The 19,393-nt window shown below is 36.9% G+C and overlaps 1 protein-coding gene and 1 long non-coding RNA gene across 4 annotated transcripts in view; one reads left to right on the top strand and one right to left on the bottom strand.

Moving 5' to 3' along the window:
* JPH1 (junctophilin 1) overlaps positions 1–19,393 on the top strand; it is an 81,975-nt gene that overhangs the window by 3,614 nt on the left and 58,968 nt on the right. For all 3 annotated transcript variants that reach the window (XM_085221297.1, XM_085221296.1, XM_085221295.1), the window contains exon 2: positions 3,863–4,619. In XM_085221297.1, coding sequence (XP_085077423.1) covers positions 3,863–4,619 — 757 coding nt within the window. The remainder of the gene's footprint in view (positions 1–3,862; positions 4,620–19,393) is intronic.
* Positions 476–9,677, bottom strand: LOC146544750 (uncharacterized). Its single transcript, XR_014882567.1, has 2 exons — positions 9,445–9,677; positions 476–9,349 (listed from the first exon to the last, which is right to left on the bottom strand). It is a non-coding gene; the product is annotated as an uncharacterized LOC146544750 (long non-coding RNA).

Raw genomic sequence — 19,393 nt, 5'->3', positions numbered from 1 at the left:
CCTCCATGCTTTTTTACAGCACAGTTTCACATTTGAGCCACAAGTAGGCAATGACATTTACAGCTCTAAGATACAGTTGGGAGTCTGGGGAAGGTTAGCACGATGTAGCTCTAAGGAGACAGGTTATGACATTCTACCTTACAGCAGTTTGCCAAGCAAAAACAAAATTTAAAAGTACACTTTTTGTTAGTTCTCAGGCTGAAAATTTGAACATCTGCTCAGGGGCACCATGGTCAGTAGAAGCTGTTGCTGAATGATTGGGATTTTTTGTTACAACAAACAAACTTTACTTTTAGAAAGTAAAGTTATTGTTTTATGGTCAAAAACAGTTTTAAATTAGCTCTGTAATCGCAGTGGTAATTAAAAAGTTGACCCTCAGTGAAAGTACTATAGACAGTGCATTATAATATATGATAAAACAAGAAATGATGTGTTGATATTGTCATTCATATTTAAATCCATGTATAGAGCTAGGTAGATACCATGTTTCTATCTTTATTCATCAGAAGAGCTGTTTTATCATCTTGTATCGTATGCTGTAGCATTTTATTATATTACAGTATTAACACACCAGATAGCTTGATTGTTTAAAGATGTCTGTAATTTCTTCTGATGAAGGAGATGATGCAGTTATAGTCTATATGATAAATCACAGTACTTAAGTCAAGTCTCCATTCTAGGAAGTTTTTCACACAGAGCCTGGTGACACACTGGGACAGGATGCCCAAGGAGGTTGTGGATGCCCCGTCCCTGGAGGCATTCAAGGCAAGGCTGGATGTGGCTCTGGGTTTGCAACCTTGCACATAGCAGGGGGATTGAAACTAGATGATCACTGTGGTGCTTTTCAACCCAGGCCATTCTATGATTCTACAGGTCTGTTGCATCTGTATTCTGTAAACTGCCCCCCATGTGCCATTAAAATATCTTTCCTTCAACATTTAAGTTAAAAAATCTAGGAAGCCGTCAGCTTTCTAGCACTAGTATTGAACCTTTTCTCTTACGAATTTCTAATATTAGAAAAAACCCTCATTGCCTGCAAGACTGCATAACATTCCAACTAAATCTCTTCCAAGAGCCAGTTCACTATGAGTCTTTCATTGCCTCATTTGCTCTTTTCTCTTTAGAAGAAACTGGCATTGATTTTATTGGCCTAGTAAAAAGAAAAATCTGACAAGTAAACAGCAGCACATCAATTGTCCTCATTTTAACACCCTTTTGGGCAACAGTAACCACTTCTCTCTGAAGAGCAGGGAAAAACGTGAATCATAATTTGATTAACTATTTTTGAGCTTTTTTTTTTTTTTTCAGTCAAAATATTAGTAAGAAAAAATGCAGCATAGGCAGGCCATTTGTACTTTTATAAAATTCTGTGCTGGAAGGGATTGTTTCTGCTTTGAGTCAGACACTCAAATAGCAACGTGAAGAGCCACAGTTATACTGCTGTAATGTAATTCTGGGATATAATCACAGTTAGAATTGGATTTATTATTTTCAAATGAAATTAACGAACTGATGCAGAATATTAGATTGTTACATGTAGCAGTGCAGTGTACCTTGCCAGATTCTTAGCTTCAGCTTGTCATTACAATACTAGGACTTTTCCAGTTATAATTGAGGACAAAATGTAGTCATTTATGCCCATAAAATATTAATATATCTCTGTGAAATGTCTGTTTAATTAAGAAAAAAGCTAAACTACCATATGACCATTTTTTTTGCAGTATTTTCAGGATATGTCATATTGCTGTTTTGTGCTCATGTCTCTATTTGTTCTTCTCCATATGCTGAGTTTTTTAAAATAATCATGTTTCTAGATTCAGCACCCTTACAAGCAATACAGCAGTAGGTATCCAGGATACAGGGAATGAGAAAGAAACGAAGAAGGTTGTTGGTTTATGTCAGCAGCCATCTGTTAAAACAAAAACCTTCCACTTAGTAGAATTTTCTATCAACACAAAATAGTTATGTTGTCAAACCTATTTAGTATTATATAAGAAAGAAATCTCATAAATATAAATGTAATTGCATGTTAACATTGAAATGCAGCTTAGCTGAAGAGGTAATACAGTAAAACAATAATCGATAGATAATTTACACCAGCACAGCCATAATACCATGCTTATGCAAAGGAGATTGAATATGAAAGCAATTGAATCTTTGAGCTGCATCTGAAACTCTAAGTATTTCACAAATATGTTTACAAAACTATTCAGTCATGGAATTTGACGTTTGATCTTTAGTACTCTGAAGAATCATTTTTAATATGTACTCAGTTGAAGCAGAAAAAGCTCAAAGATATTTTAGGGAGAGCTTATTCATACTTCTGTATGAATATTCAGAGTCAAAATAGCTTTTAAAAGAAATAGTAGTAGGTGGATGAGAAACCTTTTTTTTTTTTTTTTTTTTTTTAATTTGTCTCTCAAAGAAGTTTCATTGGGATTACAGTGAAATGATCTTAAAAAGCAAGTTATCTTCTGTTTGCCAGGAGTGGGGCACCTCATACCTTCCTTTGGCTTTCAGAGCCCAGGCATGGGAGCGTGTTTCTTATCGAAATGAAAATGCTTTTTGAGAATACAAGAAATAAAATAGTCTGAAACAGTAATCTGATGATAATGCTGTTTCTTGGCTCAGATGCAGCTTTGCATGTACACAGATAAGCGTGTCTTCTCATATCAAATACCGTGTTGCTCTTCTTTGTACTGCTTTTTGAAAAAACTCAAAAATAATTATGGTCACAGTACAAACAATGGAATGTAGTTATAGATAGGGTGGTGTGTCATACTCTGTTTATTACTGCCTTGTCTTCTGTATGTACTGCAGCATAAATGAAAGGCAAAAAAAAGCAGAAAAGCCTTCACATTTCTGATTTCTGTCACAACATACTGCAGAATGTAAATAGAAAAATAATCTGACTGTATTTTTATGTCACAGCAGCCTTTTATATTTTTGATGACTGTCAAATAGCTTGAATATTTTTTAATCTTTAAACTCGAGTTCAGCTACTTCTCAAGCAAAGGACCTACTCTTCTGGGAATTACTCAACGGATGAGGTGGCAGTGAAGGTAGTCTGCTGCTCTCCTGTGACTCCTTCTTCAGAAAGGGTAGCTAGAGTGAAGTGTAGCTTGCTTTACACTGTCAATATTTTAGGTAGCTAGTGTACTTTGTTTATGATATTGAGTAAGCAAAAAAATGTTCATAAAATGCAACATATACAGAGGTTTTGTTTGTAGTGTTTTATCATTTCCTTCCATTCAAGTACATTCAAAATCTTTTTAAAATAGTTGATTGTATGTTAGGGCTTCATAACAGCGGTCTTCAGGTGGGCCTTGGGATCAAGACAATTTAGTAGGTTGTTGAGTATGTTGTGACAGGGAGAGGTCTGCAGTTGCCTTATAAAAACAGGATGTTTACTTGTCCCATTAGCTCTTCTTGTGAGCAGCTGAAGGCAAGAGCCCAAGTGCTCCGCTTCCTCCCTGCTTTCTTTCCCCCCACCCTTTTCTCTCTTCCTTGTTGTTCCCTTTAAAAAACATTGAGGGAGTTCTGCCTTTCAGATTTCTTTTGAAATTTCTTCCATGGGCAGAATTGCTCATAAAACACGATGATAGCTATTGTGTTTTAGTTGTCAAAATAAGCTACTGCAGCTTGGAAAGCAAGGGCTTTGTTAAGGGAAAAAGTGATTTATGAAAAAACAAGTAACAAAAAGTATGTAGTTTATGTAGTCCCGTGTGCTGTAATTTTTTTCTTCTGTTTCTATTTTCCTAAAGCAGACCTAACAGCACAGTGTTGCCAATAGCATGTTGAATGTAGACTGGTAGGTCTTCTACAACTTTCTAAATTTAATTTCTGCTAATTACTTTAAAAGGTACATACCAGGGACAGTGGACAGGAGGAATGCGACATGGATATGGTGTACGTCAGAGTGTACCCTATGGCATGGCAACTGTGATCCGTTCACCTCTACGAACATCTCTAGCTTCACTTCGAAGTGAACAGAGCAATGGCACCGTTCTGCATGACATCACTGCAGACAGTCCGGCTGGAACAAGAGGAGGTTTTGTGCTCAATTTTCACAGTGAAGCAGAAGCCATGGGAATTAAGAAAAAAGGAGGCTTATTCAGAAGAGGATCCCTTCTTGGTAGTATAAAACTTAGAAAATCTGAATCTAGATCCTCAATATCTAGCAAACGGAGCTCTGTCAGGAGTGATGCTGCTATGAGCAGAATTAGTTCCAGTGATGCCAACTCTACAATTAGTTTTGGAGATGGTGACTGTGATTATTGTCCTATGGAAGACCACGTTGATGCCACCACGACAGAAAGCTATATGGGTGAATGGAAGAATGACAAGCGCAGTGGTTTTGGTGTTAGTGAGCGTTCAAATGGCATGAAATATGAAGGAGAATGGCTAAATAACAGGAGGCACGGGTATGGATGTACCATGTTTCCAGATGGCACCAAAGAAGAAGGAAAATATAAAAATAATGTTTTGGTTCGTGGAATAAGAAAGCAACTTATACCAATACGAAACACAAAAACTAGAGAAAAAGTGGATAGAGCAATAGAGGGTGCACAGCGAGCGGCTGCCATGGCAAGAACAAAAGTGGAAATTGCAACTTCAAGGTATGTTACTGCAAAATATATTTGTTCATCATTGACTTCTTGGGGGAAAAAAAATCTTGTAGTAAGTGAGCTCTTACTGGTGACGAAGTGCAAGTGTTTAAATGTTGTCTTTCACTTTCAAATGTGTACCTAATTGGCTTTACTTAAATTAGACATATAAAACTTAAAACCTCAACTTATTTGACTAAAGTTATTCATATGTGTTCAATAATATGAAATTAGATTTCCAGGGTCATACATTTCTGCCTTAAGTCAAGAGCTGCCGCAGTATGTCCTTACTGCATGGAACATAAAACTGCTAAGGAAATACATGGAATTATGTGGGGAATGTGAAGTGACAAAGGTGTATCTTCCCATAAGCAGTTATGCTTATTGTGTTGGTAATTTTTGGGGAATCTAAAATTGCACATTTTCCACTGGGGATCGTAACATGCAAGTATTTATCTGAGGGAGTGAGGGAGCGAACAGTATAAGAATAATGGTCGAGGCTCTTGTGCTTAGAGGCTGTTGTTTCAGTTGCCAGAAGAGTATCTGCTGAAAAGAACGTTTGTGTGAGGTTTCGTTAGCTTTGAAGTATTGCTCTCCTGCAGTCTGAATTCATCAGGCTTCTGTGACCACCTATTTGAAGAATAGCAGTGGGCTTCTCCCCACCGTCAAGTGTTTGAGGAGGAAGGGAAAAGTGAAAGAGTATGATTAGGAGTAAGAGGGAAAAATGTCACTTCTGCTTCGGGCTCCTAACCGACAAACAAACAGAGTTGTCTGAAATGGAATTGTTATAAATTAGATCAATCTAGACAATGTTAATAGGTTTTACTTTAAAGACTAAGAGCTCTTTAAAAAGCTATTTAATTTTTAATGCCTTCAGATAAGTTTCTGTGGTAGTTTCTCTGTTGTTGGTTTTGGTCTGTTTCCTCAGGCAGGCTTTTCTTGAAATATGCTGTGGACCAAAAAAAGAACCCAGAAATGTGCATGAAAGAAAATCTTCCTGCTATTTTAGAAAGAGGCTGTCACGTTACACTTACAGCTGAACAACTGATTCCTGATTTAGTATGGTCAGTAATGTATGTTCAGTGACTCTCCTCTTTCTGACTGTTGTCAAGAACACAGAAAAGACTGAAAACTACATACGTGGGAAAGCTGAAATACGTGAATGGCTCATAGCAAAAAGTAGTTGAGACATAAATATGAAGAATTTAGTGTACTGTTCAAGAGGCTTTATGAGCACTGGGCACCGAAGTAACTAGATGGTAGCATATATATTCTACTGCTTCTATAAATACATGTAAGACATTATGTGACAGCATATTGCATTAGTGAAGCAGAGCCATAATAGCTAGCTTTAAGAAGTTCCTGGATCCCATTCATGTTTTGTCAGTATGTAAGCCTTAGCTCTCAAAATCAGTGACAGAATGTGTGGATAGGGTAATCACCAATTTGAGTTCAATATAAAGATGTTAAAAAAAACATGGTCTGATCTGAGATCCTTCAGTTACAAGGTGCAGTGTATATACACTTCCCCCTTAAGAAGAGATATGTCTCTAAAGTGTTTTGTTTCCTGTCCCTCCTTCTCAAATTGCTTCTTCTTAGGAGCTATCCATGAAAATAGTGTTTATTTCTTGAAAAGAAGTTCTTAAAAGTAGGACAGTGGAAGTCATCTGTAGTGACCATGTGTGACCATGGGATACTCCTTTGGTTTCTCAGTTGAGAATCTGTCAGACACAGTCCCATGATGTACCTGCAGCACAGGTGAAGTTTCCTCTCTTTTAGCAGCCCTTGCACTGACTGTACTGGCATGGAGTCAAAGACAAAGAGGCCTGACACCTAATCAGACAACATCAAGCATAAATATTACATAAACTTCTCTTGTGAGTGCATATGGGATTCATGTAGTAGGGAAGACATAACGCTTCCCATCTCTCAAGTTTTCAGAATTCCCTTTAGGATCAACAACTGGGAGTAAGATCCATGGCATTATGTGAACTAAGGGACTGTCATGCTGGCAGAATCAGTAATACCAACTATCCAAGAGTCAGATCATCTAGAGGAGTTTCTAGAAGAGCATTCCAGACTGATTGGATTAGTCCTGTTTCAGGATGAGAGAACTTGCTTCTATCATTTGGAAACTTGAGGTTCACTATTGATTTGTGACTGCTAGTTTACTAGACTGATAAATGTTGCTGTCTAGTTGATGAATGAAATGAATGAAATACCTTTGATGTACAGTGAGATTACCCTATTACTGATGCAGAATATTACCCCTGGGAAATTTCTGCAAAATCTCACTGTGCTGAAAGCATAGTGATAGGAATTGAGCAATTATTTTCTTATACTTAGGTGAAGAGAGATTGGGAATAGTCTGATAGACTTCAGCTGCACCTGCTTCTCAGATACTAGTATTTCTGCAGTGTCTTAGATGAATGGTTGCCTTGTTTGTTTCCTAATGATCAGGATTATGGGTTGAGGGGAAAGGGAGAAATCTGGGAGTGCCTCTTTTTCATTTCTGTAGCATAACAGATACAGAAGTGTTTTTGCCCATATGGCCTTTAAAACTTTCTGTGTGTATAACCTGACTGATGGATGTCAATAGCAATGCATGCTCATTCACTGTAGATTTCCACTGTGGAGGATCACTCTACACGCACACACACGGTTTTCTATTCCAAACATCTAGAAACCTTGACTCGCCATAGTCAGATGCCTTTCTTTCAGGCTGTGTGCTCTTGATCCTGTAGTGTTCATTCCCTAAATGTTTGCTGAGCTAAAGGAAACCAGACTCCATTCTCTTCTTCATAGTTCCGTGTTGATTGTGCCAGGTTTGGCTGATAGTTTGACCTGTTGCAGATGTCCACACCGTCATCAGCAAGACCAGCCACTGTTTTGCTTTCTATTCTTGATGTCCTTTTATATCTAAAAGTCCTTAATAAGCTGTGTAGTCACCCTTTGTCTATCATGACAGCTTGATGTATGAAGAAAGATCTGAAAGTTGGATTAAACATAGCTTCCCTGAGCTTGAATTTACAGTGGCTCTTTTGACTCATCCTTTGGAGTTTTGAGGTATCTGTACTGAAGTGTTTAGTTATAGCAGCATTGTTTCTCTAAAGATGGAAGAGGAAGCTTTATAAAAATGTGCACTGTATGGAAAACTGGTGTATGAGGGAAATAGTTACCAGCCTCTGCTACACAGATCTCTATCCAAAACAGATTATACGTTAGCAATGAATAACAGTATTTTTAGAGTGATAGTGCAGCCTGGGAGTTTAGTTTGTACATTATAGTTTTCCTAACTATACTTAAGACAAAATATTAAGGTATAAATACAAAAATCGTAGATTTTGAGGAATTACAGAAGAATGTTAGGTATTTGTTTCTTTTAAGATATTAAAATATCTTTTTTCTTTTTCTTTTTCTTTTTTTTTTTTTAAGTGATTATGAGCAGTAATTAGATCAAATTCATCTTTAGCACTAATTTGTGCTGAAAGTGGCCAGGTTTACTTCAGGTATTTTTTGAGAGCTTGGTCTCTAAAAGGAAATGCTCCCTTCCAGAAACTTTTAATGAATTCTGTCTATTTTTCTGTCTATTTCAAGCATATGTGAAATGCATTAAAAAAAAAAAAAAGAAAAGAAAAAAAAAAGAAAAAAAAAAAGCTAGGATATGTACTTTACCTTTTGGAAGATATTAAAAATCCCCAAAAGTCCACCAAAGCAAGAGTCAAACAGAAATTTGATACTAGATACTTCTCACCGTAGGTATTTTGAACTTCTTTTTTATTTCTGTTATATTTCTTACTTATAAGAGCTAAGCCTTGGCAGGTTCGCTATAGAGACTGGATTTTCTTTACACTCTATTTTTGCTTACTGGAATTATATTAGAACACTTCTTTTATAGTATGAAACACCTTAAGTCCTCCTTAGAAGAGCAGTTTAGTTTATTAACTTTGCCTCCATCACTACTTATGGTAGTATAAACTGTAGCAATTTTGGAATTTGGGAATTGAATATAAACCTACATTCTCATACTGAGTGTCTCTGTTTTAAATGTATGAATACTGTAAGTGAATATGTAGCACTGGAAGCAGAAAAAATGATGTTTGTTTATATGCAGTCTTTCATGTACTGGATTCTTTCTAGGAAAGTCAATATTACAGGTTCAGAACTGAGAGCTCAGAGCCAATTTTTTCTCCCTTCAGATTGTTCCTAGCTAACACTCAACTAGAAATTCTCCTTTTAGCATTGTCTCTCTGGAGAAAAAGGAACTTTGCAAGTACATAAAAAAGAAAAGATAAAATGACAGTAAAAGAAATAGGAGTTGAATGGTAGTGATAATGGAGATAAAAGAAAAAAAGAAATCAAAAGAAATAAAATGTTTCCTTGTTGATCTTTTCCTTGTACTCCATTGATCTTTCACCTCATAAAACAAACAGGCTAAATAATTAAGTAAAGTACATATATTTAATTCTGCTTTTCATGGAAACAAACACTTCTAAAACTCTGTCACAATTTTGAGATAATTTAATAACTTGTATTGTCACAATATGCTGCAAGACCTTTTGCCCACCTGAAGAGTTACAATGTCAGTGTTTGTTGCATAAGCACCTGCAGTTTCAGTCTGGCATAATGGTGCCTTTGTGTTAGGCGCAGTACAAACAAATCACCCTGACTGAAGACCTTGCAGTCTGGGAAAATGGCGGTGTCCACCAAATGGAAAAAAGCTGGCACGTCCGTGAAAGGGCCTGAGATCAAGATAGCAGTAAAATTAATATGTGCAGCTAATAATATAGAGCAATTTCTCCTCGTTAATTAGCTGTGTATGCTTAGATAGCCTTACCTTGCAAGCATCCAGTCAGGGATCACTTCTGAGGGGGGATTAAGCAGTGCCTTTTCTGCAGCGATTTCTTTCTCGCAGCAGCTTTTTCAGACTACTCAATTTTATTTTTAACATGTTTGAGTCCAAGTCCACAGATGCTATGGCTTAGGTACAGCCTTTATATTGCTGTATAAAGTGCTGAAACTCTGGGTCTGATTCTGTGCTGCGGGCAGCCAGCTTTGTGTTGTGGGGCTGTTGCTGAGCAGCATCAGCCTGGTGGAAGGGCCACAGGAGGATGGGGCGGGAGGGCTGGCCTGTGAGCTGTGACCCAGCACAATGCTTTTGGATTCAGTTATGTGTGGGATTACAGTGGCCTTCTGGAGCTCGTAGCTGTCTTGTGACATTTTCAGTGCTGAGGATAATTTAGAGAGCCCGTCCTGGCACTGCACCAGCTAGGCCTGGGCCTGGCAGCTTAGCATTGGCTTAAAGATTGGGCAGTGCCTTCTCTGAACCACGCTGCTCACTTATCTGCCCCAGAACACAGCGGCGGCAGTAGGGCAGCACTTATCTTTCTCATAACCTCAATTCTGAGTAAGTTTTGGTATGCTGTGCCGTATGTGATGGATTTATTTGAAGGAATTGCTCAGTAGCTGGTTCCTTCATAGTGATTATTGCCTTGCCTGACCACTGCTCTCAGATTGACCTTGACAGACTGATTTTTCAGGAAGAACTACAGTTAGGTGTGTTGAGTCCTACACTTTGTGTTCACATTAGAATGCAGCTGCCAGTACTCCCAGCCAGTGCTGAAAAATGTGCACTGCATCTAGCTTTCTGTGGTGGGTTTGGCCAATTCTACCAAGCTTGCTTTACCCAAGAAACTGAAGAGGATACTTGTAAGACTATTGCCCTACACATCTTTGAGATGCTTTACTTATTATAGCTGAAATATGAGCATTGTGTTGAGGCACAGGATCCAACAAATACCAAATGTTTTTTATGTAAGACTGCTTGCTTTAGTATGAAGTTGCTTAGTTTCAAAACAAGTTTAGTTTTGATGGCTTTACTACACAGTATATTTGAATGTAGCAAAATGCTGTGCAACAAAGTGAATTCTGTAACAAAATGAATGTAAAAAAAACCTTAAGCCTTCAACTACTGTGGATGGTAATTTTCATGTTAATTCTGCATCCTTTAGAGGAAACTGTGTGCTCCTTGGATCCTGTGAGTTACACAACTGAATTCAGAGGGGCACATTTTCACTCAGATTTCAGAAACAACTCACTGGTAAAAGAATATAGTTTTGGACTACTATTTCTCCATTATTTGCTTTGTTATGAATAATGACATTTTTGAAATAACAAATTGTATAAACTTCTTTATACAGCTTTGCTTTCTTAATATTTAATGCAGTAAGATTTCATGGCTGAAAACTTACAAAATTACTGTGCTAACACTCAGCTAGAAATTTAAGAAAGCCTCAAGTGTTTGAACTTTTTTTTAACTGAAGTGCCTATATCAAAATACACTTATTTACAGCCAAAAGTTCAAATAAGAATATCAAAAGAAAAAAATGAAAGGCCTGCACTGATTCTAGTGTGAATGCAAACAAGCATTTTGTAATACCGTCAGGAACAGTTCTATAACAGCAAGTGAAGGGCAGTCAGTTTTGGGGTGTGATTGGTCTCACTATGAGTTTGTACTAGACGAAGATTTTGTTTCCTCACAGTTACTTTTCTAACTTGCTTAAAATCTAGAGGTTGATAGTTTAAGATTGAAAGTGTTCTCTGCTTTCAAGACATAAGCTGACACTGCACTACTGCTTAAACTAAGCATGAAAGGAAAAGTTCTATGTCTGTTTATTTTTAAAAGATATAAACTTTTAAAAATGCTTCTTTGTTTAGGTGGATAAGGATTTTTTGCTCATTTTTCAGAATACTTGATTTAGGAGCTGAATCATCACAGTGGTATCTAGCAGATGTATATGAAAACACAATGATTTTTTGATGATATTGAGACATTGTAGTAAAAGACTTTTTTTTTTTTTTTTTTTGGTGGACAAAGGATTAGATGAGTTGTTACTGTGACTCTTGTCAGTTACACAGCATTTCAGTTTTGATCTGTATTACCACAGTTGTTCAAAAGCTAAGCCTCCAACAACATCTGTCTCTGTTGTCTTTCAGGGGAATTTCTATGATGGAAAGAAATCTGCATTTAAAATATAAAATCTGTATGGTTTGTAGTGGTCACTCACACGTGAACCACAAGACTCATTGTATGCTATAAAAACATACAAAATACTCAGAAACAAAGGTATCTTTGCTAGTCTAGTGATATGCATAAGGCTAGGGTAGTGCTAGTGGAGGCTTCAGAAATTTACTTAATGTTTTGATCTGACTATACCAATTAATACGGACATTTTTCAGCTTCTCTCTTCAAAGAAATAAGGAAATTTGCAGTTTTTTATCTTTAACATTCTGTATGGTAGAATGTTTTTCAGTTAACAGCAACAAAAGTCATTTAAATGATGTCGTTTGTGCCCTTTGTATTGATCTCAAGGAATATCTTCCAAATAATAACTGATTAATTTCATGAAAACTGGCGTCATTCATTGAGTGATGCTGTTTTCTTCAATACTAATTTATCATTGATACAAATTATAACTTCTGTTCATTTTTTCTAGCAATTAATACTGTATTAATGCATGTAACAAACATTGGTATATGCTTCCATATAGTGATTTACCTTCTTTTGACTACTTCATTATTATTTTCCTCTTTTATTACAATTTGCTGATACTGTTATGTTTTCTGCTTCTTCATTACTCTGTGGTTCTCTGCTTTCAAGTCCAGTGTGGCAGAATTGATCTCTAGTAACTAATATATGGAAGTAGATTTCTCCTGTATGAGCTTGTATTCCCTCAAAACTATTTAAATTTATATAATCTCCAATAAACAATTGACTATTCTTGTCATTCCCCTTTGTTGCTTCCACAGTTCTGTATAGATGAAGCATCCCAAGACTACATCGTTCCTGAGCTCACCACAAATCTTATCGCTTTATGTATGAGGGGATATTGTTCTGCCTCACACTTCACTCTTACAATTAAATTGAACTTCATTTGTCTTTTGAGAGTGATCTGCAAGTTTTCTGTTGTATAGTGTTGCCATTCGTAGATTCTGTTGTTCTGCTGACATATTTTTCCTAGATGTTTTATGTAAGGGGTTCTCAGCTCAAGGCCCTGTGCCTATCCAGTGGCCAGCTTTCCCACTGCTTAAAACAGTGATTTAGGCTTGTATGTATTATATTCTGTTTTTTAACTATTCTTTTATTTTTCCTGTGTTCCTCCAGTAGGCTCCAGACAGTTTCTGACAAAGAAATTGCTGTATTTTGGTCTTGGTACCTTAAAAACAAAGATTGATTGAAAGTGATGCTATTACTACATTAGGAATTTTCTTATGTTGCTAATACAGAACCAGTTAAATAGGAGTTCTCTGTCTTGTCTTCTAGGAGTTTAAAAAGACAGGCATATATTTCTCTTATATCCCCCTGAGTCTGGTGGACTAAGATTTAGGCTTATTTACTTATACTACTGCAATGTAGCACCTCCACTTTAAACTCCCATCCGTTTGCTGACATGTAAGATGAAGGAGAGAATGTTTTTTCCTGCTGCTTTTACCTCACTTTCAGATTTTGGGGTGATTCATTACAAACATCTCTTTCTCTGAATTTTTAAGCCATTTCAGAAGAAAAAAAGTATTGGATTATGTCAGTCTTAAAGCTATGCCAGACTTAAAATGCAGATGTGGAAAGAGGAAAGATTCAAAGATGTCCTCTGATAAGCACTCTTAGCCAATGTGGTGTACTTCACAGCTGCTTATTTTGAGTTTAGTTTTATGGCTGTCACTGTTAGAAGCTTTGTAGGAGAAGTAAAATTAATAAATCTTAGTTATGACAAAAGGTGCAATAATTTCATAGGAACTGGCACTGTTTGTAGATTCAACACAAGCTCACTTTTTAAACTCCCTTATTAGAGTTTATGATATCCATTATATAAGTATCTTAGGAATATCTTGAAGAAGACAAAGTACATACTGCCTAGCAATAAGATTAAAAAATGTATTTCAGGCATACTAAAGAAACCAAAATTTAATAGTGTGATTAACGAGATGCCAGTTTTCAGAATGCTTTGTGAAGATGGAGTGGAACTGGAAGCATTAGGATGTCGTTTTCTTATGTCTACTGTCTGGAGTTCTGCCGTTACCTTAATATAGCTTGACCAAGATTTTAATTTTACTTCTACTAAAAATCCAGTAATTGCACTCATTCCATTTTTATGTGTGTGTGTGTATATATATATGCACACATAGATTGTCAATCATTAGCATTGTTTTCTGATTCAGAAACCAGCATGTTTTTGGAAATTATGAATTACGAAGAAGGTAGGAATAGCATTTGTCAATTCTACAGATATCAACAGAACAGATAAGCTGGTGAACTGTTCTGATATTCCAACTGTTTGATTTACATAGATACATTGAAGCAATTGTTGATAGCTTCTGTGGAAAAGCCCTTCCCTTTCTTCCTTTGGTGGCTAAAGGACACCACTAAAGGGTGCCAGATCAGTGAAGTGTTCTGTTTTGTTGTTTTCTTCCTGATGCAGAGTTTATATCTTTTTCAGAAGGAGGTTTTGTTTAAAGACTGAAATGGGAGAAATGAAAATTAGTTTTGTTTAAAGACTGAAATGGGAGAAATGAAAATTAGTGCATACGTTGTCTGAATTCCGAGCATACTACTCCTCCTGCAAAAAATGCTCTCCTCCTGCTAATGGTTAAAATCATGAAAACATAATTTTCTATATTTATTGTTATAAAGAAAAGATACTGGAAATTTTCTTATTGTAGTCTATATCTGTAAATGTAATGAGTTTCTGATGGACAGACTGCTTAGTGGAGCTTCTGTTAGCCTTTGTTAGCCAGAGGTTTAGAGAAGCAGATAAGCATTTAGCTTTTAGCTCTGCTGTGGCTCTGGACAATGACTGCAGAGAGTGATTAGGAAAAATGGCAATTCTAATGTTCTTGGAGGACTTTGTCCTAAATTTGACATGATATTTTCTTTAAATTTTAATTTATCAGAATATGTTCTAAATGGCTTTTAACAGTTAACTCTTAAGGTTCAGTTTTGAGATATAATTCACCATCTGTTTGTCTGCTATTTGCATCTGTGATGATTGAAATACTGTTAAAGTGCTCTTGAGGTCTATTAATGAAGTTGTGAGAGGTACAGTCCCTGCATAACAAGATGAACTTTCACAAAGAGTCTGCAGTGAGTGAACAGTGCAAAGGAGTTGATGTCTCTTTCAGGAAGCTCAGGATGCATAGATAGGTAAGCTTTCAAAAATCTCTAGCACTCCTTCGATATCTGGATTTTCTCTGTTTCCAGCAGAGGTAAGATTGACTGGAATCCTTTCAGAAAAGAGCAATATTACATCTTGGACCAGAAAAATAAACAAACTGTGCTTTGGGATTTGGGAAAGGTTTGTACAAATACTGGTCTGGCAAAACTTGAGAGCCAGCTTTCTCATGGATCCCATCCTTATGTTTATTTGATGCTTCACAGTAGATTTAATCCAACTGTTTGTAATAATGCAGGTGTTTTTGGTCAGTTGTTCAAAGAACATCCTTACTGATGTTCTGAGAGGCCAGTCTGAGGAAAGCCAGCTTCAGCTGTTCTTGGGAGCCTCATTTGCTTCTTCAAGGCCCCTCACTACTCAAGGAATTCTGTTCTCTTTCAGTATACCTGAGCGTGGAAAAGATAATTTTCTCTGGAAAACAGAAAGAATTGGTCTTGAAAATATCCTGATAGCGAAATTGCATATTTAAGTCAATGTGTGACTTCATAGAGCTTATTTCAGGAAATAGTTTTGGTTTTGCACAGAAATTCACTTAACCCAGAGAAAATTGTCACTTTATTTCTGGTCATTTGCTTCTAAATGCTCACTGTTAAACGTTAAGCCAGTTGATATAATCTATTTAAAACTGAGATGATTAATTGTCTCTTTCACAATATAACTGCCTTGCATGTTCCAATCTCCTTACCTTTGTATTTTGGCAATAAATTGTCTCATTTTGCAAGTGGAAGTTTCAAGGGAGACAGAAACTGAATTTATTTAGGTGCAAGTCAGCTGTCTCTTCTAGGTAACTTTGATGTTCCCATCTATTAATAAATGAAACTTGGGAATAGATTAAATAACACTTTTAGCAGCTAAGTCCACTTTTGTTTCAGACAACAGGTAGGGAGTGTATTAACTAAGGTCAGTATTTCCAAGAATATTTTCTGTTCAGAAGAATAGTTTTGGTGTCCTTTGCCAGATGCTGCACTGAAATTGTCTGTACAGTTGGTTTCCTATTTGATTGTTTTGCTTGCGGTGTCACTGTCTCGGTTTGTGTTGAGATTGCTTTTAGGGGAAATAAATACTGAAAGCTTTCATAAAAGCTTTAGCTTCTTTGATCAATTATTTTTGTATAAAAGTCACTTTCCAACCACTAAACAGCCTTACTTAGGAATGAATGCTTTTAATGGGAATTTTATACTTTTTTCGTTTTTCTAGAAAAAGTAAATTCCTTGCTTATATCCCTGTATTTTGACCCTGCTATTGCTATCAGTATAATGTATTTTCTTCTCTTGGAAAGAAATGCATTGGATTAGCAAAGTACTAAAAATATCTTTGCTTAACCACCAAATTATATAACCATCCGATTTCCGTCGGCTGCTGCTCTCATGCTGTGATGCATTTTAGAAATCTGTATTTTACATTACATCCAGTGAAACAAAGAAAATCTTTTTACGTCAGATCTTCTTTCAGAGATTCAAGTATGTTTTTTATTCCTCTTTTTTTTTTTTTTTAATATTAAATATTCATTTTTAATCCAAAATGTTAAAAGTAAAATATACTGAAGGCTTCTGATAACATTTCAAAATCTGAAAGTGCTGCTTCTTTCATATGCTGTGTTATTTCTTTTTTGGCCACTCTGGTGTGGTATGCCTGTTACTTTCTTTGAATTTATGGTTTGTTTTGTCTGGGGGATATTTTTTAATGAACAATAAATTAGATCTCTGCTGAAGGCTGTGAAAGTCCGAAATAAGACGAGTCACTTTCTAGAAAGATTGCAAATACATGAGAAGATTGAGTCAACGTGACCAGCTGTAAAGCTGGATGTCTTCTTCCTTCTATGCTTTAAGTTATACGAGTGAAAGAATTTAAGGAGTTAATCAGTTCCAGAGGTCTCTAGGGAGAGAATATGAGGAAAATCATTCATCTTCTGTAAGATTAATTAAATCTTTTTCACTTCAAGATTATCCTCTAAATTTCCCTTATAGATCTCCAGTTATTTATCTCTAAGTAGTTCATTTCACTACTTGAGTGCATAAATAGTACTAGTAAAAGTAGATGGTGTAATTTGAAGGATTTTATGTGCATTGGTGAATAAGGGAAAAAGGGGCTCAGTTTAAAAGGGCAGATTATTAACTGATCGAAAGTGTGTGATAAGATAAATTTATAGGTTGCTGGCTTTTTTTCTTTGCTGCAAGAGACTGGTGTTGTATATGGTGGAACTGCTGCCTGTAATCACATTGCCTATGATTGGGCTGCAAGAGCTTGTTCTTTGTGAATGTGATGAGACAAGTTAGCTCCTAAGGTCAACAAAGCATCACCTTAGTCTGCAGCTACATCCGTTCCACTGTTTGTTTTTCTATTGTGTAGCTATAATGAAAAAGAAAAAAAAAAAAAAAAAAAAAGCAAATGCATGAAAAAAGGAAATGATATCATCAGAGCAATCAATTAGCATGTAAGGGAAAAAAATAGATTCAGCCAGCTGGCTAGAGGGCATGAGAACATCCTGAAAGATAATTGGGCATCATTTTTTGAAATACTCCAATACATCCAATATATTAATTTGCTCAGCATTGATCAGAATCAATGCCTACAGTGCAAGAAACTCATCTATCTTTGATTGTACAGTCTCTGGGGCTTTTCCACTGTACACACGTAAATGACTGAAATGATCAAACCTAGTCTACTTGTCATCTTGCGTACAATGATCAGCAACTCATCATTACTCAGCTGCTTCTGAGGAGGGGAACCTGCAGCTCAGCAGGTGTAGGGGAAAGGTTTCTCAAGAGGTTTTAAAAATACCACTTAATTTTAAAATGATGCATGTTAGTCTTTTTAGGAGAAGACAAAACATAACTTTCTAAAGTTCTAATCAAAGGGCACTTAAATGGCTTATCACCCATTTAAACTGTAGCTTTAGAAGATGAAAGAATGAGTGGAATCTGTCAGATTTTTAATTTATTCTTCATGTAATCCATTGCTGAAAATACCAAGCATTGACATAAACAGAAAAACTCCCACTGATCGCAGTGATACCCGGACATCACTGATGGAACAGTGTTCTTTATGAGTTGAGTACTTTGGGAGGTGGTGAGTTGAACGTACAAAGATAGTCCAGTTAACAATGCAAAAACCTTCAAGTTCTAAGCGTGCAGTCCTAGGTATCTGCTCTTCCTAATTCCTAGGAAGACTAAAATTCTGGGTTATTTTATGAGTTGCAGAGGAATGAATAGAACTTCCTGAGATGTAGTCGCTTCTCTTTCCAAACACTAAAGCTTCTGTAATGAGTTAGTGTGTCACATTCTGTCTCCTGTTACTCTTGCTGAATGTTGTGCCATTCTGCACACTGTCCCAAAAAATCCTGAGATTTCAGTATGACGCAGCTTAGTACAAGTGGGAGTGACAGAATTTATTCTAGAAAGATAAGCCAGCTCAGTTACTAAGGATATCCATATTTCTGGAAATTAGGGAGGCTTTGCTTTGAAAAGCTTAACTGAGGATACAGTTTAGTTTTTATTACTCTACTAGGGGATCTCATTTCTGGTTTTGCATCTTTGTGAGAAAAATAATTTATAGATTACATGGTTTACATTGAAAATAGCTGATCATACGGGTTGCTGTTCCTTCTTTTTGGAATGAATTTGTTTTTCTGTTGCAAAGATCCTCAGCCTAGTAGCTGATCAGGGAAAATAAAAAGCATTCAGCATGGTTTGTTTGCCTCAGCTTTGCTTGTCCAGCAGATGTTTCTGGAAGGCCATCAAAATCATGGTGCCAAATTTCCCTGCTTATGTGTGCATAGCACTTTGCTAGTGGCAGAGCATGCTGGGTGGCTCATTGCACGTGTGGTGGGATGGAAGCTCCTGAGAAAAAGGAGGGTGCTCGAACCGCTCAGCCAGCTGGCTCCCAGCTGTGCTTGTGTCCCAAAGGGTCTTCAATGGCGGGCGTGGAATGCGCTGTGAAATCCTGGTAGCGACAACCAGACAGCTGTGTGAAAGAGGAGCAATGGGAAGGATCTTGATCGAGAGTGGGTTGCTGTTGCTTCCTGAATAACTCAGTCAACAGCCTACTCACACGCTGCTCTTCCCCCAAGTATTCGTTCAGCCCAGAGCTGCCTGTGGGTCAGGTGAGTTGGCCTTGTGAGCCACATATTGTGTGTGCCTTCAGGCCACAAGCTGGACATCAGATACGCAGCTGATCTTGGTTAAATGAGTTTACTCTCCAAGCACGCCACATACTTCAGTGTGATCATTCAGCAAATCGGTTATAGTGAGGAACAGAGTTAGAAATATGTGACCAGGCTAATAGGACTGCAATGCAGATCAGGGCACAAAGTGAGCAAACAAGCTTGGTTCTCTCTGAGGCAGTGAATCTGTTGTATTTTTGTGATATTGTGGAAAACCATCCTATTTTCTGGAGGCTCCTATCAGCTGAGGCAACCAGCTTAGGTTCAGGACTGCTCTTGTACAACTGCTCAGCTTCCAGTTGTGGTGCAAACTTTCTCAGTATTTCACTGTGTTGTGCATATTCTTTAGTCAAGTTTGCATATGTATTCTCAACATGTGCACAGGGAAAGAGTGTGCA

Source organism: Meleagris gallopavo, chromosome 3, assembly GCF_905368555.1.
Source record: "Meleagris gallopavo chromosome 3, MGAL_WU_HG_1.1, whole genome shotgun sequence".
Taxonomy (NCBI): Eukaryota; Metazoa; Chordata; class Aves; order Galliformes; family Phasianidae; genus Meleagris; species Meleagris gallopavo.
The sequence above is the reverse complement of the archived record's forward strand: the minus strand, read 5'-3'. Positions and strand labels throughout refer to the sequence as shown.